We start from the raw sequence: 24301 nt of genomic DNA, 5'->3' as shown, positions 1-24301 counted from the left end.
TATTATTGGTTAGATAGCTTAATGAAGGTTGGATGTTGTTTTCTGTGATGCTCTCGATTGGAACATGGACTACTAATAATGCATTCTGCATGATACTTCCTCTCTCCTTTCTCAGTCTACTTTCTCTATTTCCTTGTCTAGGATACTTGTTCCTGTTAATGGTTTTTTTTGAAACTAAGTTGTTACTGTTAATGGTTGAGAAAGCCAATCTTACTTTTCTGGCCCGAACTTCTCGGTGATCCCTTTCCTTATTTTTGCTTTGGAATTTTTTCTCCTGTATCTGTTCCTATGCCAGTTTTTTTATATTGGAAGAAAACTTTAGGTGTCCTGTTCCTGTTTCCTTGTGCTGTTCCTGCACTTGCTTTCCCCTTGTGTTTTCTTCTTCTATCTTCTTTCTCTTTTTATGTTCTCATTTCCTTTCACCTCCTTCCCATTTCTGCTGCTTCTTCAATATCATAGTGCTTGTGTTCCTTCTTGTTAAGGTGCATTCATCCACTTTCCCTTTTGCTTTCTTTTCATGAATGCTTTGGCCTTTGTTTTCTAACACCCCCTTCTAGCAGATATTTATCATTTTTATTGAAATTTATTTTTTTGCCACATTGTTTGAAGGCATTTTTCCTACTTTCCTTCTCTCCTATCTCCTTCATGCTGCCTCCCCTGTCTTTCTTGATTTAATGTGAACAGTCCAAGTGGTTGGAGGAATCCATGAACCACACGGAGCAACTATATGCTGGTTAGTCTAGGTTATATGTGCATAATTTGAGAAAGTTTAGAAATCTGGGAATTTGGAATTTGGGCCACCATCCTTCGGCTAATTTCCGTGTTTTCCTTTTCTTATTATATAATTTATGGTGGAAAACAAACTCATTCATAATCATAAGTCTAATTATGATATTCACTACATAGCCCAATATTCTGGAATTTTTTTTTTAATATAAAATGAATTATTATTTTTAATAGAATATTTGTAGATTTGGTCTTGTAATTTTATCCTGAGATAGACGAACTTAAGTTGATCGACTAAAACCTCCATATGCATGTGCAGTTTTGCTAGTTTAGCATTTATGACTTGGACTTTATCATTTCTTGTTCACATGAACTTTTTTTTTTTCTTTTTGCGAAAGCAATAAATTATTGGTGGGGTACTATGTAAATCGGTAAGATTCCTTCAAGGTGGTTGGTCTTTATTGAAGTAAGAATGAAGATTATCATTAGCTTTTATTGACATATTCCATCAAAAATTTGAAATAATCCTATATCTCTTCATTAAATAATTTATGCTTCTAGCGGTGGTTAGTGAGGTTCCTATTTGTCTCCTACTCTATTAAATACATGTTTTAATATTTTAAGTTAGCATATTGAACCTGCCATTCCACCATATAACATGGCTGATCTCTGACTTCTTTTTTTCTTTTATATGTTAGCTTTGAATTGAACGTTTCTCTTTTGATTCTGTATAGTTTATCTCTTTTTATTATTTTGTGATACAATTTTGCAGCATGGGGATGAAGGCCAACTAAGCGCTGCATTTGCAAAGGAAATGCACAAATTGTCTCACATAAGGTGCAAAACATGCTCAAAGCTCACTTTCATTTCATTTAGTAAGAGGGCTATTGTTTGAAACTCTTAGATAAGAAATTATCTCCATTGATCGAAACTTAGACATGTAGCCTTTTTTTTTCCTTATGAATTTGCTTTATAGTCATTCTCTGGTTGATTGTATAATTAATTTATTGCTGCAACGGAAGTTCTTTAGTTGATGAATCCTTGGGAGAAAGTTTGGTGTCTTTTATTTCAGAAGAAAAAAAAAATGGAGTCACTATCCACCATAGTTTTACTTTGGGGATTTTGTGCCCTAATCTTGAAAAGATAATATGATACAAACTATGTAAGATGAAATATAGTTTCTCTAGAGTTAAAACCTAGGAGTGGACTGGTATCAATGGGTCAAGGGCATTCCACTTGCCCTAGGAAGCATGATCCACTACTGTTTTCTTATCCAACCCAACAGAGACCCACGACCCATAGTCTCAAAGCAGGGGCTCATGATTTACGGATTTCATTTCCCCCTCTTTACGAGCAAGTCTAGCACTTGTCACTACAATGCAAAAGGGGTTCTCTCTATACACATGTACATGTGTCCCTCTATAGGGTTGCTTCCCAATAATGCTGTTGTTTTGTGTACATGCCTTGCGGAAGTTTGTTGAAGCTTTTGCCTTTGTTTTCATAGGCTTGCAACCGCACACAGGAGATCACACAATTTTCTAGGCCTACAAACATCATCCTTGGGAATCTCTCCGACATCAGCAAGGGATGACCCATTGCAAACCCGTTTTGGTAGTACCACATGCTCAGGACTAAGGGTGTTGGACCTGACCAGGGTCATAAATCGTCCAACCCTTGGTCAGTTAATATATATACTACTACTGAAGTGCATATTCTACTATAAATTATTATATTTACAAGCTCTATAGGCCTTTAAAAGGCACAAAACCCAACATGAGCAACCTATGAAGAAAGAACCCCATCATCCATTCCCTTGAAGGGCTTCGTGATTATGCCAAGGAATCTATTAATTGGATAAGAGATATGCGGAAGAATCTCACTAGCCTTACCTCTTCTCATGGGTGAGATGTTAGTAAGTTTTATATGCGACGAGTCCTCCTAGGCTGTCAATCCATATGGTTTGACTCTGGATTTACTATATAAATTTGTTGCGGTAGAGTTGAATCACTAATGATTGTGTAATTTATATTATTTGTGGACACTTGTAAGCCATAGGTCATAAAGATTTTCCCAACCCTTGAATGCTCCCTCTTCTCCATCATGTGCTTTCCAAACACTTTGTTCTCTGGGGTTGTTATTGCCCTTTTATTGTGTATTTTTTGAAAGGCATTGGAAGAAATAGGCTTTACACGGTCCTTGTAAAAACAAGCCAGTGGCACGTCTATCAGGACTAGGGGTACTGTAACCTGAGAGGGAGAAGGCTACTATGAAGTATGATAAGATCATTCTCAAATAACTTGTAAACCTAGTCAATGAGAATGCCACCAGATACATTCATAAATTTAGTTCTAACAATATAACTAGGAGGCATAAATTTACGACATTTAGGTAAATCTTTGATATCATGCTTAATTGCTTATTTAATTGTTTTCTTTGAAATGAAATGAGTTTACGACATTTAGTATAACTTTGAAACTATGCTTAGTTTTTTTGCATGTGTGTGTGTGTTTGTGTATTCTCTTGTTGCCTTTGAAATTCAACACTGTTTGCTATCAATTTCTGTAATTCTCTATATTCGGATCTTCATTCTATTTCCATGCATTGTAATATGTTCACTTTGACTCCTATCTGCTTAACATTATCCAATTTACTTCCAGATATTTGTCTTATGATTTCCATAGCCTTTGTGGCAAAGGGAACTTTGAAAACTTGGACAATCTCTTTGCCCAGATCTTTGAGGACTTTGAGAAGCACAGGTAATCATGTTCAACGGATAATTTCTTTTGAAAATAACTAATATAATGGAATTTTCCCAGTTAATGATAACAAGTGATGGTGGTTTTAATGCATTATTGTGCCAGTTGAGCAGATTCTTCTTAATGAAATCAGATGGAGAAATACTCTTGGAGCAAACTGGCATTGGGAGAGCCAATTGCATTGATTGCTTGGACCGTACAAATGTTACTCAGGTTTATTAATCTTCTTAAAGTTAAATTTTCTGTTTTGCACTTTTATCTTTTATAGTTGAGCATAGCCAGCATCTTGTTGTCAATTACGCCACATTATGTCGTATTCGTCATTCTTGATAACTGGATTAGTAGATGTTATGGAAGGATTCTAGTTTATCCTTTCACGTTATAATCTCCCCCTAAATGCCCTTGTAATGATGGTGTTCTTATTTGCAAGGGAATCCTGATGCAACCATCATCCATGATTCCATATCTTTAGGAAAATATATATGCTTTGGTTGGTAATCTTCTTATGAAATAAGTATTAGAGGAAATTGTGTTCCTTACATTTCACAGAGCTTTATGTATGACTTGCATTTTGTTTTCCTTGAATTCCCAACATGTTTTGATTTCCTTGGTTTCTGATTTTAGTTTGTTTCCAATGCTTTTTTTAAGTTGTTTCCATAAAATTTTAGTCTTTCGTATTAAGTTGATCCTGAAACCTCATCTACAGTTTGCTCTAGCTCTATATATTGCTCTCTCCAAAAACATCGTGTGAGAAAAACATGACATCCATGAAGGAGCCCGTCAAACTTTATTTGCCAAATGGCAAAGGCATTTACAAGAGTTTATTGAACACCTGCATGTTATAAAAATTCTTAGATAGCATGTCCCGTGCGAATTTTGGATGCATGGTAGTGCAAGAATCAGCTGGAGCATTTCCAAATATGCCCTCGTATAAGTTTGCATGAATCTGTGTGTGTTGTGTGCGTGCATGTGTGTATATAACTCAAATGATTAAAATGCATTTTGATGGGATCGTCACAAAGGTTGATCAACTTTAATTGGAGTCACCAGCGGTGAACACGTGGATCAAAAAGAAATGGGACTAAGGGAATTATGGTTACATGTAGGAAAATACTGTATATGTTCCAATAAGGATATTTTGCATAATCACTTAATATTTCTTAGGGTAACGAATATTCTTCCACTGAATACCTCCAACCCCAGTAACCAAAATAATCGTCATGTACTCATGTGTATAGGAGGTGAAGTATTCAGAAATAACTAACCTGGCTCAGAGTGAGACTGTTAACTGCTGACATGCATGTGTTCTGTTACTGCAAAGTAATTATGTGGTAACAGCTCATTGTTGTTTCTAGATTAGTTGGGTACATGTGAAGAGATTTGCAACCTTGGAGATGCACTGTCCTGCATCATTAGTTTAATTGAGCAGGTTGAGTGATGCATGGTGATTGTTGGAAAATTTTCATCCTATGCTAGCATCTAAGTGTATTTATTCTTGTCAAAGATGGTCTTTTCATCATTTGCAATTGTTTTCTTGATGTGTAGTCTCCTGATATGTATTTTTAGCATTCCTATACATGATGTGTTGCCCCATATAAGTTATTAGAAAGCTCCAGCTAAATGTAATATTATCCAGAAAATTTTCTTATCCCTTGCTTAGTAGCTAAATTTCATGCAAGTGAACTTTCATTAAATTGACTTTAAGCAGGGTGGAAGCAAAATGATATTGTAGATGGTAGCACTAAAATGAATGGGGATACGTCTGGCTTTGGCTTGTTAAGGAGTGAAGATTTTGTTTCACATAAAACTATAGAACATGCTAAAATCATGATGAAGGAAAGAATATAAGTTGAACAAACTGGTGAAACCTGGGACATGGTTTGTATTAAGCACCATTGTGCTTGTTCCTATGTTCCAATGTTCAATCCTTGTCTCTTAAATCCAGTTTTACTATCTACCTTGTACAAAGCATGATAGGATTTCGAGATGTTAATGGAAATCTAGAAAACCAAATATCTTACTATTTTTTTATCAAAAAAATGGATAGAATGCATTTGAACGGGTGAATATGAAAAATGACTTGGAAACAAGATCGACGGTTTTCGTATAATATGCTGCAAAGATTAAATAGATTTGTTGACATATTCTATACGTGTAATATTTGGAGCAGGAAAAATATGTGCTTTCGAAGATGGCTCCCAGTAGTAGATCGAAATTAAGTGTTAGATGGAGTGTGTGTGTGTGTATATATATATATATATATATATATATATATATATATATATATATATATATATATATATATATATATATATATATATATATATATAGTTTGTGGATTTACTGGATGGCTAAGAGGTTGGTGGGATTTTCACCTCCCTGAAACATTGAAAAATCAAATATTAAACAATACTCGTCAATGGACTGTTAAATATGAACAAAATCAAGATATCCTTTCTTCTGAAAGTGATGCTGTTCATACACTCATTTATACTATAACACTTAACTTTGTAGGGAGTACTGCATTAATGGAAGCAAGATTTGAGGATTTACTTTCTAATTTAAGATGTCAAACTTTATCACATTATAAATGGTATAAAGATATTTCATTTTCCAGACTCTTAACTCGGGAAGATAGTCATCTTGACCATTGGAAAGAAAAATTTATTTTAGGACTGCCACATTTATTTGCCGAAAAGGTCAGAATCAGATTAAAAAATAAACATGGTGGAACTATACAATATTCTAGTTATACTTTAGGAGAATTATCAGCAGAAATATGTGTGTTGAAGGATTAGCCCGTTGCACAGATATGAAATTAAAGAAACAGTTAGATAAACAAAATATGACAGGTAAAAAAGAATTAGGAGATTTTTGTCAACAATTTGGTTATCATATAGAACGAAAGGACAAAACTCATAAACATAAAAAATCTAGTCCAGATAAGAAAGAAAGAAAATTATATAAAAGAAAGAAAAAAGAAAAATATATAGCAAAAGAAAAATACCTATTTGTTATAAATGTGGCAAAGTAGGACATTATAAAAATACATGTAAAGTTAAGGAAAAACTAAATGCAATTATATTAGATGAAAATATAAGGAATCAAATATATGATATTATCCAATTAAATAAAGAAGAATCTACCTCAAGTTCAGAAAATGATAGTAGTAGTGATATTTCCCTTATAGGACAAATAGAAGATGAAAATATTTTATTTTCAAGCTCTTCTGATATGGAATGTTCCTGCAGTATGCCATCTTGTAATATGTTATCAAAAGAAGATTCATTAATCTTAGATATCATAGATAAAATAAATAACCCTCATGAGAAAAGAGAAATTCTAACTCAGTTTATTAATATTGCAAAATCCAAACCTAAAACTACTCTTTTAATAAAACCACCAAATGAATATAATTTTGCTAATATAATGAAGAGAATTGATCAAAAAGAAAATATACAAAAAGAAACTACTACAGCTGAATTAAAACAAGAGGTCAAAGAAGTAAAAATAGAAATAAATCATCTCAAAACTAGAATTAAAATATTGGAATTACAGAATGAGGTTAATGGAGAAATAACTGATTCAGATGAAATTGAGTTCACCCAATTAGTAGATATACTTGAAACATCAGGAATAAAAATAGAAGAAATAGATACTAATACATCTGTAAATATACTCAATAAAATAATAACTCAAAAATGGTTTGTTATAGTTATTATTAATCAAGAATATGAGTTTCATTCAATAGCTCTCATAGATTCAGGAGCCGATTTAAACTGTATTAACGAAGGATTAGTACCTACAAAATATTTCGATAAAACGACTCAAATATTAAATACAGCTGATGGTAGTAGATTATTTATAAAATATAAATTATCGAATGCTGTAGTATGTAATAAAGAACACTGTTTTCCTACACCCTTTGTTATGGTAAAAGGACTAAGCCAATCAGTGATACCAGGAGTTTCATTTCTTACTCTATTATATCCAATACAAATAACTCATGAAGGAATAGAAACTTCCATAGCAGGAAATAAAATCATATTTGAATTCATAGATAAACCCAAACTCAAAGAAATTAACAATGTTAAAACAATTATCCCAAATAAAGAATCATTTTTGTACTCATTAAAAGAAGAAATTCTTTAGAGAAATACTGAAGAAGTACTACAAAATGAAGAAATACAGAACCAAATTAAACAAATCAAACAAAAGATTGAAGAAGAAATTTGTAGTGAAATCCCAAATGCTATTTGGAACAGGAAAAAACATAGGGTTGGATTGCCATATGAAATTGGATTTGAAGAATAAAAAATACCAACCAAAGCAAGACCTGTCCAAATGAATTCTACTTTATTAGAAACCTGTCAAAATGAAATAAAAGAATTATTAGCCAAAAATTTAATAAGACCAAGTACATCTCCTTGGAGCTGTGCTGCATTTTATGTCAATAAAAATGCTGAAAAAGAAAGATGTGTACCTAGATTTGTTATTAATTATAAACCATTAAATAAAATTCTTCAATGGATATGATATCCAATTCCAAATAAAAAAGATTTATTAGACAGATTAGCCAAGGCTACAATCTTCTCTAAATTTGATTTAAAATCAGGTTATTGGCAAATACAAATAAAAGAGGAAGACAAATATAAAACTGCATTTAATGTGCCATTCGGACAATACGAATGGAATGTGATGCCATTTGGCTTAAAAAATGCTCCATCTGAATTTCAAAAAATTATGAATGAAGTATTTAATCCATACTACAAATTCATGATAGTATATATTGATGATGTTTTCTCTGAAAATATAGATCAACATTTTAAACATATTAATGTTTTTATTAATGCAATTAAACATGCAGGACTGGTAGTCTCTGCTAAAAAGATTAATATATGCCAAACTAAGATTAGATTCTTAGGACATCATATTCATCATGGAACAATTATCCCAATAGAACGATCTATTCAATTTGCTGACAAGTTTCCAGATATACACAATAAGTTTTCTTACTCTCTATTAGGAATGATAGAATCAAGTCTATCTAGTGGACCAGTATATTTTAATTGTTTCCCGATTATTCAATATCATTAACTGATCCTAATATTTTAAAAGTATTATCACTAAATCTTAAAACCCAAGGTTTCGATATGTTACCAGGATCCCAGAATATTGCTATTGTATATATAATATATTATAAAGTAATGAATACATTATGCCCAAATGCTGTCCAAATGGATACCAAAGGAAAAACTACCTTCTTCCAAACAAATATTGAAAAATCAAATGTAATAATTCTTAAAACTGTACAATGGTCCGATATTAAATTACTAGAATCTTGGAATATTGAAAATGAAAATCATCATTTAAAAGCACCTAATAGAAATATTCCCGACAGAATCATCCAGCATCAAGATGGAAAAATAGAAATTCAATTTCCCAATCAATTAGTAAAAGATGATACAAGTATACTTCGTCAACCTATATTATCAAAAAATATTAATGAATCACTTATATTCATTAGTGAATCATCTAGACATTCTACTTCAAGTAGAAGTTAATTTTATTCCTAAGTTAACCTTTTAAACTAGTCTAACATAACTTAAATATAAAAATAATAGGATTAATATGACTATGGAAAAAGGAGCGATATCTATTACTAGCCAAGTAGAATAGGTATTCTCATAAATTTTAATACTTAGTACAATACAAATTAACATAATATAACAATTTTATGCAAACTATAACATTACAGACAAACTTTTAACATACATACTGAATAAAACATATAGACTTTTGACTTACAATTTTAATCTTACAACATACTGTGTACAAAAGTAAAGAAAACTTACAGTGATAACATACAGTACTTACAGAGTACAAATGCAGAAAACTGCAAAACGACTTCCACTCGGGTGGACAAAATCTTAGTAGATCCTTGACATGACAATCACACATTACACTCTTAATATTTTACAAGAGAAAAGGAGAGAAGAAGAAGAGGACAGGAGAAGAGTATTCTTCTGGGCTTACTAACTCCTGAAATCTTTCGATGTCTTCTGAGTGAGGAGAGGTTTCATATATATAAGCTTCAATCCTCAAGATTTTCTGAAATCATATTTCATTCTTCGGATGGCTTTCAAGTGGCAAGATTCGTTTCATTTGATGGAGAGAAAAGTAGGTGAATGGTCTTCTTACGTGGCAAGTACGGTAAGATTCGCTTAGTAGATGGAGAAGGGAATATTTAGCTTTTCCTGTTACGTGGCAGGTTGGTTTGACAGGTAGCTGCACTGACGATCGTCGAAAGGTAAGGGAATCTTTGCTTTAATATTGTCATATATGGTGAATGATGACGAGGATATGTCAGCAGGAATATTAAGTCACTTCAATGGCATTATTGAGTTACTTTAACAACATCTTTGGTCTTGTCATATCAGCTTTAGTCATATTAGAGGCATATATGAGCATCTTGTGTCATATCACATGAAATAGTGTATAATGCCTCATCGGGTCATGGGCTTAGTATAAGGATTGCTTTTGGGACATACCGTGGGCTGATGTATCCTCTACTTGGGCTTCCGTGGCATCTGTTTCTATAGTTGTTTCTGTTTCTTCTGAAAAGATCTCATACAACTGTCTCTCAAGTTCGGCTCTGGTAGCTTGAGGATCATGCTTTCTCATTTGTGATATATATTCAGACAAATTATTTGGGTTAAAATACGAAAAAGGTTTGATGCTAGTTAGGACTTGTTTTAGTATAATATGTTTTGGGTCTAGATTGTGATAGAGAAAGACATCCCACCACTTTACAGCAATCTGTTTTCCCAAACATGGAATATATTCATAATTATTGATATTATTATCGGATATAGCAAATGACCATTTAAGTATCCATGGTATCTGATAAAAAGCAACAAAATATAAATGATAATTTATTTTGGGATCTTTCCCATTATATTCAATGAATTTTTCCTGAGAGGCTTGTAAGGTTTCTGGCATTATTTGGGATAGAGATCCCCAAATTGTAAACCAATTTAGAAACCAATTGGGAATCGGTTCGTTTACTGCCATTTTAACCCGGAGAAACCATGTGTGAGAATTATATTGGTTCTGGATAGTAAGTATGCGATGCCAGGCATCAATATAGTCAGAGTATCGGTAATGTTTATTTGGAAAATCGGGAGATTGTAATTTTCTAGAACGTAAAGGGTCTGAGCCCCATTCACTGAAATTCAATATTTTTCGTATCTGCCTTTTTTAATATGATATAATTTTTGAATTCTTATGATAATAATGAGTAAGATATATAGAACCTGTTTCAAATAGAATCATCTCAAACCACTCTTTGGTTTTCATACCATTAGAGGGTTTAGGTTGTTACATAGGTAATATTTTGCTACCATAATTGGGTCTTCTGAAGCATGTGTATTTTCAATAATAGCATCAACAATGAAGGCAATATTTTCATATGGGGATTTGTTTGAGGTTGTAGGCTTTCTAATGGTTGGAGATTGTATGAATAATGGAGTTTGAGGAGATAATGGTGCTTGGCTAGAATGTTGTGGATAGTTTAATGAACTATTTGGGATACTGGGTGAATATGGAGTCAAATCTCTATTAGGAGATTGTATCGGGACAATATCTAAGGATGTTTCCATAGGAGCCTTTCCTTTGGATTGTATGGTATTGGTATTCATGATTTGATTCTCAATTGCTCTATTCTTATTGAATAATATTAATGGTAAAGATAATTCAGGTGGATCAAAGCGATCAGTGTAGCCCTCCCTGCAAAAATTCAAGGGTGAGAAAATCAGGAAGGTGATTAGTAGAACCGTTGAGATGTTCAATAGAAAAATCGAAAGATGATAAAATTGTTTGCCATCTGACAAAAATTTGTTTGGAAACCAAGTTTTGCACGTCTTTCTCAAGAATAATCTTTGGCAGCTTTGTAATCAGTACGAATAAGAAAATGAGTATTTAAAATATCACTTTGGAACACAATGTACAATAGCAAGAAGTTCTTTTTTGACAGTAGAATAATTTTGTTGAGTAGAATTCCATGCTTTAGATGTATATCTTACCAATTGTTCAGTGGTGTGTATTCTTTGTTTTAATATTTCTCCTAATCCTAATTTAGAGGCATCACATTCAATTATTTTAAAAGTATTAGGTTGGGCTAAAGTTGAGCAAGGTAACTCCTGTGCTTTGAGTTTAGTTTTTTGTATAGCTTTGGTATGTTCATCTGTCCATTTGGGAGGATTCTTTTTGAGTCTATCATATAGTGGTTTAACATCTAATGCTAAATTTTCATAAAAATCAACTATATAATTTAAACAACCTAAGAATCTTTGTAATTTAGTTTTATCTAATATAATATCTGGAAACTTGTCAGCAAATTGAATAAATCGTTCTATTGGGATAATTGTTCCATGATGAATATGATGTCCTAAGAATCTAATCTTAGTTTGGCATATATTAATCTTTTTAGCAGAGACTACCAGTTCTGCATGTTTAATTGCATTAATAAAAACATGAATATGTTTAAAATGTTGATCTATATTTTCAGAGAATATTAAAACATCATCAATATATACTATCATGAATTTGTAGTATGGATTAAGTACTTCATTCATAATTTTTTGAAATTCAGATGGAGCATTTTTGAGGCCAAATGGCATCACATTCCATTCGTATTGTCCGAATGACACATTAAATGCAGTTTTATATTTGTCTTTCTCTTTTATTTGTATTTGCCAATAACCTGATTTTAAATCAAATTTAGAGAAGATTGTAGCCTTGGCTAATCTGTTTAATAAATCTTTTTTATTTGGAATTGGATATCGTATCCATTGAAGAACTTTTTGGTACACCTCTTTCTTTTTCAGCATTTTTATTGACATAAAATGCAGCACAGCTCCAAGGAGATGTACTTGGTCTTATTAAATTTTTGGCTAATAATTCTTTTATTTCATTTTGACAGGTTTCTAATAAAGTAGAATTCATTTGGACAGGTCTTGCTTTGGTTGGTATTTTTTATTCTTCAAATCCAATTTCATATGGCAATCGTACCATATGTTTTTTCCTGTTCCAAAAACCATTTGGGATTCACTACATATTTCTTCAATTTTTTTTTTGATTTGTTTAATTTGGTTCTGTATTTCTTCTTTTTGTAATGCTTCTTCAGTATTTCTATGAATAATTTCTTCTTTTAATGAGTACAAAAATGATTCTTTATTTTGGATAATTGTTTTAACATTATTAATTTCCTTGAGTTTGGGTTTATCTATGAATTCAAATATGATTTTATTTCCTGCTATGGAAGTTTCTATTCCTTCATGAGTTATTTGTATTGGATATAATAGAGCAAGAAATGGAACTCCTGGTATTACTGATTGGCTTAGTCCTTTTACCATAATAAACAGTGTAGGAAAACATTGTTCTTTATTACATACTACAACATTGGATAATTTATATTTTATAAATAATCTGCTACCATCAGCTGTATTTAATAGTTGAGTAGTTTTATCGAAATATTTTGTAGGTACTAATCCTTCATTAATACAGTTTAAATCGGCTCCTGAATCTATGAGAGCTATTGAATGAAACTCATATTCTTGATTAATAATAACTATAACAAACCATTTTTGAGTTATTATTTATTGAGTATATTTACAGATGTATTAGTATCTATTTCTTCTATTTTTGTTCCTGATATTTCAGGTATTTCTACTAATTGGGTGAACTCAATTTCATCTGAATCAGTTATTTCTCCATTAACCTCATTCTGTAATTCCAATATTTTAATTCTAGTTTTGAGATGATTTATTTCTATTTTTACTTCCTTGACCTCTTGTTTTAATTCAGCTGTAGTAGGTTCTTTTTGTATATTTTCTTTTTGATTAATTCTCTTCATGATATTAGCAAAATTATATTCATCTGGGGGTATTATTAAAGGAGTAGTTTTAGGTTTGGATTTTGCAATATTAATAAACTGAATAAGAATTTCTCTTTTCTCATCAGGGGTATTTTTTTTATCTATGATATCTAAGATTAATGAATCTTCTTTTAATAACATATTACAAGATGGCATACTGTAAGAACATTCCATATCAGAAAAGCTTGAAAATATAATATTTTCATCTTATCTATTTGTCCTATAAGGGAAATATCACTACTACTATCATTTTCTGAACTTGAGGTATATTCTTCTATACCTATTTGTTATAAATGTGGCAAAGTAGGCCATTATAAAAGTACATGTAAAGTTAAGAAATAACTAAATGCAATTATATTAGATGAAAATATAGAGAATCAAATATATGATATTATCCAATTAAATAAAGAAGAATCTACCTAAAGTTTAGAAAATGATAGTACTAGTGATATTTCCCTTATAGGACAAATAGAAGATGAAAATATTATATTTTCAAGCTCTTCTGATATGGAATGTTCCTGCAGTATGCCATCTTATAATATGTTATTAAAAGAAGATTCATTAATCTTAGATATCATAGATAAAATAAATAACCCTGATGAGAAAAGAGAAATAATATCATATATTTGATTCCTTATATTTTCATCTAATATAATTGCATTTAGTTTTTTTTTAACTTTACATGTATTTTTATAATGGCCTACTCTGCCCTATATATAACAAATAGGTATTTTTCTTTTGCCTTTTCTATATTGGTCTTTGGGCAAGAATTTTTTTTTTCTTTCTTTCATATAATTTTCTTTCTTTCTTATCTGGTCTAGATTTTTTATGTTTATTAGTTTTGTCCTTTTGTTCTATATGATAACCAAATTGTTGACAAAAATCTCCTAATTCTTTTTTACTTGTCATATTTTGTTTATCTAACTGTTTCTTTAATTTCATATCTGTGCAATGGGCTAATCCTTCAGCACATGTTTCTGCTGATAATTCTCTTAAAGTATAACTAGAATATTGTATAGTTCCTCCATGTTTATTTTTTAATCTGATTCTGACCTTTTCGGCAAATAAATGTGGCAGTTCTGAAATAAATTTTTCTTTCCAGTGGTCAAGATGACTATCTTCGCGAGTTAAGAGTCTGAAAAAGAAAACATCTTTATACCATTTATAATGTGATAAAGTTGGGCATCTTAAATTAGAAAGTAAATCCTCAAATCTTGCTTCCATTAATGCAGTACTCCCTACAAAGTGAAGTGTTATAGTATAAATGAGTGTATTAACATCACTTTCAGAATAAAGGATATCTTGATTTTGTTCATTTTTAACAGTCCATTGACGAGTATTGTTTAATATTTGATTTTTCAACGTTTAAGGGAGGTGAAAATCCCACCAACCTCTTAGCCATCCAGTAAATCCGCAAACTATGGCTTTGGCTACTTCTTGATCTTGGTTGCCTACCATTTTACAGGCTGAAGCATACATTGTCATATGTTTCATAGTATCTAATACTCGGGTTTCAGCCATACCATCAATATTCCAATTAACTATTGATCTTCCAGAATAGGAAGTTGTATGTGATATTAAATCTTTTTCAAATTGAATATCAACTGGTGGTAAGGTCTATGATGGTAAGGTCTTGCAGTAGCAGGTTTCCAACCTTTACCATATGCTATTATTTGAATGTATGGATTATTTGGTTCTGTAAAGGCTAATGTCTGGTGTTCAATAGTGTCTTCTATAACTGGTATTTATTCCTGGAGAGTTAAGGTAGAAGATTCTGGTATTAATTTGGATTTACCTTTTATGTCTTTTATATCTAAATCAGCTAATTTGGATATAAGTTGATCCATTAAAGTTTTATTATTTTCAATTATACGGAATTTATTTAATTCAAGAGGAAGTTTAAATGATAAAGTCTTTTTAGGTTCTGGAATTGGATTTGGCCTGATCATATTTTATATTCTCATAGTTTGTTTTCCTATGGATTGCATACATAAATTAGTATAGTTATTTTGTTCAATAATATGAGGAATTAATTCAGTTCGATGAACAATCTCTCCAGTTATCATTTTATAAGGAGTAGCTCTTGTTTCAGAAACAAGTGAACTTTCTCCATCATTGTTGGATCCTTTTATGACAACACTTCTTTCTGGAGGATGTATACTAGTTATCCTAGTACTTTCTATTGTTTGATATGTGGTATACTGGTTTTCTATAGTATTTATTTTATTATTAGTTTTTTAAAATTTGGAATTTCAATATTTCTTTCTATTAGTGTTCTTCTTAGCCATGTAAAAAATCCTATATTACATGTTTTTGATTTATATAGCTTCTTATATCTTTTATGGAATAATTCTATTAACCTGGGTTGAAATCTTTTTAAATACCATTCCCTTATTTCTTTATTTTCTTTGGAAAGGTAATCTTGTTCTATCCATTGTTTGGATAATGGTTTAGTGAGAGTTAAAATATGAAAATCCATTTTTGTATCAGAAAGGTCTGGTTCAGTTTTTAATGTAGGTTGATATTGTGGAATTACTATATTATCTTTTGTTCTTAATAAGCTTTGTATTTTTGGATTCATTCTACTTGAAGTAGAATGTCTAGATGATTCATTAATGAATATAGGTGATTCATTAATATTTTTTGATAATATAGGTTGACGAAATATACTTGTATCATCTTTTACTAATTGATTGGGAAATTGAATTTCTATTTTTCCATCTTGATGTTGGATGATTCTGTCGGGAATATTTCTATTAGGTGCTTTTAAATGATGATTTTCATTTTCGATATTCCAAGATTCTGGTAATTTAATATCGGACCATTGTATAGTTTTAGGAATTATTACATTTGATTTTTCAATATTTGTTTGGAAGAATATAGTTTTTCCTTTGGTATCCATTTGGACAGCATTTGGGCATAATGTATTCATTACTTTATAATATTTCAGATATATACAATAAAGGAACTTTTAAAGTAAAAGTAGGTTATGCAATAAAAACTGTAGAACAAACAGTATCAGTAACTAGTAATCAAGAAAACTTTCAATTATTATCAGATAAAATAATACAAGTACATAAAACCAAAAACTATAATTATTTACATATAGGATTAATCCAGGTAGCTATTAAGCCCTTAACAAGGTTAGGATTAAATAATTCTATCCTAGTATGCTTAAGAGATAATAGACACAATAAGTTTTCTTACTCTCTATTAAGGATGATAGAATCAAGTCTATGTAGTGGACCAGTATATTTTAATTGTTTTTCCGATTATTCAATATCATTAACTGATCCTAATATTTTAAACAATAGATAGAACAAGATTACCTTTCCAAAGAAAATAAAGAAATAAGGGAATGGTATTTAAAAAGGTTTCGACCCAGGTTAATAGAATTATTCCATAAAAGATATAATAAGCTATATAAATAAAAAACATGTAATATAGGATTTTTTACATGGCTAAGAAGAACACTAATAGAAAGAAATATTGAAATTCCAGATTTTAAAAAAACTAATAATAAAATAAATACTATAGAAAATCAGTATACCACATATCAAACAATAGAAGGTACTAGGATAACTAGTATACATCCTCCAGAAAGAAGTGGTCATAAAAGGATCCAACAATGATGGAGAAAGTTCACTTGTTTCTGAAACAAGAGCTACTCTTTATAAAATAATAACTGGAGAAATTGTTCATCGAACTGAATTAATTCCTCATATTATTGAACAAAATAACTATACTAATTTATGTATGCAATCCATAGGAAAACAAACTATGAGAATATAAAATATGATCAGGCCAAATCCAATTCCAGAACCTAAAAAGACTTTATTATTTAAACCTCCTCCTGAATTAAATAAATTCCGTATGATTGAAAATAAAACTTTAATGGATCAACTTATATCCAAATTAACTGATTTAGATATAAAAGACATAAAAGGTAAATCCAAATTAATACCAGAATATATATATATATATATATATATATATATATATATATATATATATATATATATATATATGGAAAAATATCTCCATATCCCCTATTTTTAGGCTTCATTTCACAATAGACCCAAGGCTTTAAAAGATATCTTGAGGTATAAAAATTGTAGATTTTATTTCTTCTAACCCCCTGAGCTAATTTAAGCATGTTTTTTTAGGCCAAACAAATTTAAAAAGACATGCCTTTTTCTAAAATCCATTCTCCCAAACTCCTAGACGGAGAGAAGGCTTCATGGAAGTGAGAGGTTACTGGGAGGAGGAGAGAGAGAGAGACGCTGGAAGAGAGAGAGAGATAGAAGTTTGAGGTATATAAATGCAGAGAAAGGATTGGATTTAGAAAGAGCCAGTCTTTCTCACATTTGTTTGGGTTAAAAAATAGGTTTAAAGTGGCTAGGGGGTTAGAAGATATCTTTTGAAATCTTGGGTTTATCAAGAAATAAAACCTAAAAATAGGGGATATGGAGATATTTTCTCTCTCTCTCTCTCTCTCTCTCTATATATATATATATATATATATATTGTGCATCAGACTGTGACATTTTGTTAAGAGTAACTTGGCACAACTACAAGTAGCATCAAGGAGATGCTGAGATGACATCTTAGTAAACCGTATCCATCTACCTAAGAATCCTCATGTAATACAATACAATTGGTTGGTGCTTTTGCATCTATATTCACTTATGACATGAAGAATTGAGAAAGGTGAGAATGAGCTATCTGCAATCTCATCAAATATCATAAACAAGCATCAGAGAGTAAAAGTTAAACCACTAGGACAAAAAAGAAACAAAGTGACTTAGACAAATCTTGTTTGTCGATAACCTTGGATGAATCAATCAAATGTTGATTAATACGTAATCGATCGAACACTACTTGAAAACGGTTCTTCTGTTAAAAAACGAAACGTTCCAAATGTTCTTGGAAATTCTTGCTCCCATTGGACCATTTGTATCTATATGCATTAGGATCCCGATTCATGGATCTCTCGGTTCAAGAAATAAGAGGATCGAACCATTTCTTCCGACTCTTTTTCAAATTCGATAAATGTTGGGTGATTGTATATTTCATTATAGTTATATGATTCAAAGTATCATTTCCTATTTGATCCCTTTGAATTCCATATTCGAAGTTGCGATCGGATCTATTCATTAAAAATAATCTCTTCGATACATTTCTTATGTCCCATAGGTGCTATATTGGATTTGAATCAGATTTCGGATCAATCTATATTGATTGACTGCCTCCATTATGTTGTTGCTAGCAAATACCTCTATTTTTGGATCTCTTCCAAACCATTCCTTGCAGGAGATCCGGACCGATTTTGTTCTAGTCCTTCGATAAAAAGATTCATTCTCTTCATAAAAAATATGAGGTAGAACCAATAAAGATTTCTTTTTCGATTCATCTCTGGAGTTGAATACCTCATTCAAATAATATTTTTTTGATCCAATCTGTAGGAATCAATAGAAAAGGCAAATCCCTTATGATACATCAGATCGGGCTCGGTTATTGATATAGTGAATAGGTCTGCCCTTTCTTGAAATCTCTCTTCTGATTCAAAATCGTGGTGTAACGTATATCCACCTTTGTTCTAGCCATGGAATAGGTGGATCACAATGAGCTAATGTCTGCAATCTCATCAAATATTATAAACAAGCATTAGAGAGTAAAAGTTAAACCACTAGCCATCTGATGATGTTGAGGCTTTTTTATCGTCCTCAACAATTATAAGGGTCTCATTCAGCTTGACAAGTAAAGATCTCACATTTGCAACGGACCAGCCGGATTAGTTTGATGGATCTGAATAGTACAAGAATTGAATGAAGTGTTAACATTGGAAATTTGTGCCGCTAAATCAAATTTCTAAAAGAATTTGAAGGAGGGTGATTTGTATAAATGACGGTGGAAATAAATGGTCTGTGTGCTTTCTTCAGAAAAAACAAGAATAACAAAAAACAAAAAGAAAGTGGTCTGTGTGAGTTACATTGGTTGTTATTGCATTATTTTGAAAAGTTATTTTAGCCGACAGTTTTGCCATTTCAGTGCAGTACTAATCGCTGTGTATTCCATCTTATGTGAGATAAGTGCCATCTTCTGATTGATAAATACTTCATCAGCATAGCTTTGTCACTCAGAACAGTATTTTAGCACATATGGTATTTGAAGTTCTTTGAGTGGGATAACTTTTTTGTAATGCTTTATGTGGGATCAGGTAATGTTCTTCACTTTTTTGGTCCCGCATAATTAAAATCAGCATGTTGCATATATAAACAAATGCTTGTTTTAGGAAACAATGCAGAATTCCCTTTCAAAGGCATGATAGGAATAAGCTAAAAGTATGCCTGATGCCATGTTTATGTCTCTCATTATATTTGAGATTCGATTGGTTTGTGTATGCTTTTCTTACATGTTAATATGAAGCTTTTTCCAGAGTTTTCTGGCTTGGAAATCCTTGAATATACAGCTGGAGAGGATGGGGCTGGATTCCCCAGCTGATTCAATGCCTCAGCATTCTGATGTTTATGACAAGTTCAGGACATGTAAGGATTTTTTCATTAGTCTTGGAGAGTTTGGTACTTGCTAGTTACATATGGATGAAGTAATTATATATTACTATTGATGTGTTTAGTATGGGTTGATCATGGTGATGAAATAAGCCTGCAGTACTCTGGTACGCATGCCCTAAAGGGAGACCTTGTCAGGTAGCTTTTGTACAGGTTCAAAATGCCCGAGGAGTTATATTGTCTTTCTGTTATCAGTTATTTATGTTTTTTAGTCAGTTTGTGATTTGCTCTCTCTGTAGATATGGAAGACAAACCCTAGCTGGACTAGTAAAGGATGGAATGAGTGCCGTTTCACGATATTATTTGAACAATTTCCATGATGGTGTTCGACAGGCAAGTGGTGTGATAGTGTATACTGAATGAGAAAGTATATGAAATCCTACCAGTCATCACTATCCAATGAAATGATCCATGGTAATGGGAGAGTATGAAATCCGCCTGCTCTGGACATGACGTTCCATTCTCCATCACCATCCAACATTTTATTGGATGATGTTGACCCCGGCTTACTATGGTTTTCCATAGTCTACTCATTATTGAATACTTTCCCACTGTGGATATGGTTCTCATGTGCAGTGATTTTCCCTTATGAACACATGATTTTTCAGGTTTAGCTTTCTAGACAACCTCCCCCCAATTAATGTTTTTTGCAACTTTTATCCCAAATAAAGTTTTATAGCAAATACCCCCCCAAAGCAAAAAGTCATAATTTTTTGGACGAAAATGCCTTTTATAATAGTGCCGGACCACAAACAAAAAGTGCCGGACCGAGGCCACCTTTTTCCGAATTGCTCTTCACCTACCGGAGCCCATCACGAGATTGCCGGACCGCAAAAGAAATAGAAGCCAAAGTGCCAAATCGAGTATGGAAAGTGTTGGACCGCGTGTAGACAGATCAAGCCACAACTGCTGGATTGAGACATGGATGTGCCAGACCGTGTGTACAAGTTGCCGGACCCTTTGGTTAGAGTGCCGGACTGTAGGCAAATCACGTTGAGAAATGTAACTTTTTGACTAAAGTGTATTTTTATCGAAAAAATTATGATTTTTTGACTTGGGGGGGTATTTGCTATAAAATTTGGTTTTGGGATAAAAGTTGCGAAAAAGAGTTTGGTTGGGGGGAGGTTGTCTAGAAAGTCTACTTTGAGGGGGGGGAGGTACCTGCAATTTTCCTATTTTATGTGATTCAAAGAAAAAGTTGTTTTGTTCATTCTTTGGAACCCAAATGACATGATCAATTTCTTTGCATCACTATAGGGCCTTACATTTTGACATGGTTTTCAGGATGCAATGGATCTCATAAGTGGTCACTACACCGTTAGTCGGAGTTGCCCTTCTCCATTTCCGCTGAATGGATTTGAATCATTTTCAGTTAAGGACTACTAATATCTAAGCTCAAAAGTAGTGCGCAAAAATGATCATTTATCAAAATGATTATACTAATATCCAAGCTCAAAAGTAGTGCAAAAATGATCATTTATCAAAATGATTATACTAATATCCAAGCTCAAAAGTAGTGCAAAAATGATCATTTAACAAAATGATTATTCATCGTTTTATCACAACCTACGAGCTATGACACCTCAATACGGATCATGTAGGTAGAGGGATTTGACCAGTTCTCTAAACATGGCCCTTACGTGCTATAAGATATATTGTAGGATATTTTTAACTTCTCCCCTAAATTTTATGTCTTGATCAGATTGAATCTTATCTTTCTGTAATGTCCCCCACACATGATGACTAGATTCTACCAAGATGTCCACCAAATGTTTATGTTCAAAGGGGTATTATTTTGGTAGAAATGGGACACTTCTTTACAATTATAAGAGGGTTCAAATTTTATGCAATTCCACTCATTCCCATGCACAACCGTTTCCTCCCTATAGTATGTCTCCCTCTCTCCTATTGTCATCATCATCATGGTCATCATCCAAGCCTTATCTCAACTATTTGAGGTTGGTTACACAAATCTTGTTTTGCTATTCTGTTCTGTTTATGGTCGTATCCTCGATCAGAATAGGTTCAAGATTCATGAAAAGATGTAGCACAGTTTTATGCTGGCTGCCTACCTAACACAATCGTCCTTTATCCGGACTTTGGACCGGCATGACTGGCATGGAGCCGGCCATGTCTATGTCCATCTCCGCTATGCAACCATTATTCCCATAAAATTCATCTACTCCGGAGCAGTTGCATATGGGTGTGGGCTATTTCAAAGAAATTTGAACTCTCTTAATTTTTGACTTGTCATTAAAATACCATCCATTATTCTTTCTTAAATATCATATATATTTTGTGGGACAGCTTGGTAAAATTCAATCGACTTGCCTTTCCAGTGTTTAGTTTTGTACTAGGGGTATATGGATGTTAGAGAAACTGAAAATTTTCGTGTTTGTACCAATTTTTTGGCTTTCTTTGAAGTGTGAAACACAAATTTCATGAGTATCATACCAAACAAAATAGCCCAAGGGTGTTTATCTGTAAATATAAGATAAAGTTGCTTCCCATTGTTTGCATTAGCAGCTTGAATAAAATGATGTTTATTGGTTTGAAATATAACATGCTTATTATTGTTGCGTCTTACTTTTCAGTACCTCCCAGTTGCATCAGCTATATTAGTTGGAGGTCTCACATTGACAACTGTTTCTCTTAATCAAGGTCATTCCCATGTCATGTACAAGTTAAATCTACAACGTACTTCATTTTCAGATCTATATATGCCACTTTGCATATGCATGCATGAGTGCGCATGTGTGCAGATATAGGGAAAGCATAATATGGTACATGTAAAGTACCAGCAGTATGCTCTGCTACCTTCCGCCACATCTACTGTCAATAATGGATGGTTGAGATGCATTTCTCCTCCCTCAAGTGGATGGTTGAGTTTACATGTAGCATACCACTGTGATACATTTGGCATGGTATGCAATTCCTTTTATATACCAGGAAATGATGTTGTGGTCATTGGCAGTCCCTCCCCCCCATCTGCTGTCCACGTGAATGGATCTTCCAGATTGGATAGGGAATTGTCAGCCACCATAACCACCACCATTTCTAGACCAGCCCCCCAACAACAGGAGGGAAAATCATTATGAAACTATGAAATGCATCTTGTTCAATTTGGGTTATCCATTTAAACTACACAAGATAATCACATTTATGACTCATCTGTGTTAACTGCAGCTGGACGTGGTGCACAACATTTTCTGTCATCTGTACTCTGGGCAGGGATGACCGCAGGTTTAATGGCTGTTGTGAAAGCTAATGGGAGACAGTTCTGCTCGAGGCCTCACTTGTGTGATCTCCTGTGACTTATCTATAAACCCTGCAGAATAAGCTCAACATGTGTAATAAGATGGTGAATAAGGTTGTTTTATGTTCCACGAATTTAACAATTAAGCCTAAAATGGGGTGAATTAAAATAAAGAGGGGCCATGCATGGCTATTTTCAGATGTGCTATGCATAAGCGTGTTATTTATGTTCTCAGGTGACTATGGGCCTTAATCTATATATATGTTCTTATGTCTTAACGTGTGCGTTTTTCCTTTGCACTAACCAAACCCCTAGATTTTTCCAGGCAAAATTTTCGCTTATATCCCTTTAATTTGCTGGTAGTTAAAAGACCTTCATGAAATGCTGCAGGAATTTTTTCAAGGAAAATTTACGCTTATATCCCCTTAATTTTCTGGTACTTAAAAGACCCTCATGAAATGCTGCATACTACATTGACACTCATTTTTTTTATTTTTTATTTTTTATTTTTCCAAAATGTGGTTGTGCTTTAGACTTTCAAGATCTTGTACCTTAAAGGTCTGTTATGAATTTTTTTTAAATTTGATTTCAATCCTTCTTGATCTGAAGCCATCTTTCTCTTGGCTTTTGATCATGAAGAAGCAAAGCCAAGGATTGTATTTCAGAGAAATAAAATATTAAGGGAAAAGTTTATAGAGAGCCGAGGCTCTAATCAATCAAATTACAGCATTCCTCAAAAATTTTATTAGAAGAGGTTTTGATGCCCAAATATCCTCAAATTGATTATCTTGCCATTAAGATGCATGGGCATAAGAAAAAAATGGATTTCAAGTGTTGGAAATGGTGTATGTATTTTGTAATGCATTTTTGGACCGTCAATTTTTTAGAAATTTTTAAGTTTACAAAGATCTGTCGATCTATATTTTTTTGAAGCTTTAAACTTTATAAATAAATATGAAAATATATTTTAAGGCTATCACAAAGTTTTTCAGTATTGAAACCACATTTATCGATACTATTTGAAGGTGGGCTCTAATTTGATTGTTTAGAGCCT

The 24301-nt window shown here is 32.4% G+C and overlaps 1 protein-coding gene across 26 annotated transcripts in view; it reads left to right on the top strand.

The window, feature by feature from the left end:
• Positions 1 to 23447, top strand: part of SAC8 (SAC domain-containing protein 8) — a 41768-nt gene extending 18321 nt beyond the window's left edge. For 8 of the 26 annotated variants that reach the window (XM_088873618.1, XM_088873622.1, XM_088873619.1 and 5 more), the window contains 9 exons: positions 1499 to 1563; positions 3384 to 3482; positions 3596 to 3695; positions 19859 to 19967; positions 20057 to 20129; positions 20231 to 20324; positions 21276 to 21362; positions 22586 to 22652; positions 23178 to 23447. In XM_088873618.1, coding sequence (XP_088729744.1) covers positions 1499 to 1563; positions 3384 to 3482; positions 3596 to 3695; positions 19859 to 19967; positions 20057 to 20129; positions 20231 to 20324; positions 21276 to 21362; positions 22586 to 22652; positions 23178 to 23305 — 822 coding nt within the window. In that variant the 3' untranslated portion in view covers positions 23306 to 23447. Of the gene's footprint in view, positions 1 to 1498; positions 1564 to 3383; positions 3483 to 3587; positions 3696 to 19858; positions 19968 to 20056; positions 20130 to 20207; positions 20325 to 21275; positions 21363 to 22585; positions 22653 to 23177 lie in introns of all 26 variants that reach the window. The other 18 variants (XR_016060591.1, XR_016060597.1, XR_016060600.1 and 15 more) reach the window with 11 other exon arrangements.
• The last annotated feature ends 854 nt before the right edge of the window (positions 23448 to 24301 follow it).

This window comes from Amborella trichopoda, chromosome 8, assembly GCF_054954075.1.
Source record: "Amborella trichopoda isolate Santa Cruz 75 chromosome 8, AtrichopodaSantaCruz75HAP2 v2.0, whole genome shotgun sequence".
Classification (NCBI taxonomy): domain Eukaryota; kingdom Viridiplantae; phylum Streptophyta; class Magnoliopsida; order Amborellales; family Amborellaceae; genus Amborella; species Amborella trichopoda.
Note: the sequence above shows the minus strand (reverse complement) of the source record. Positions and strands in the feature narration are given on the sequence as shown.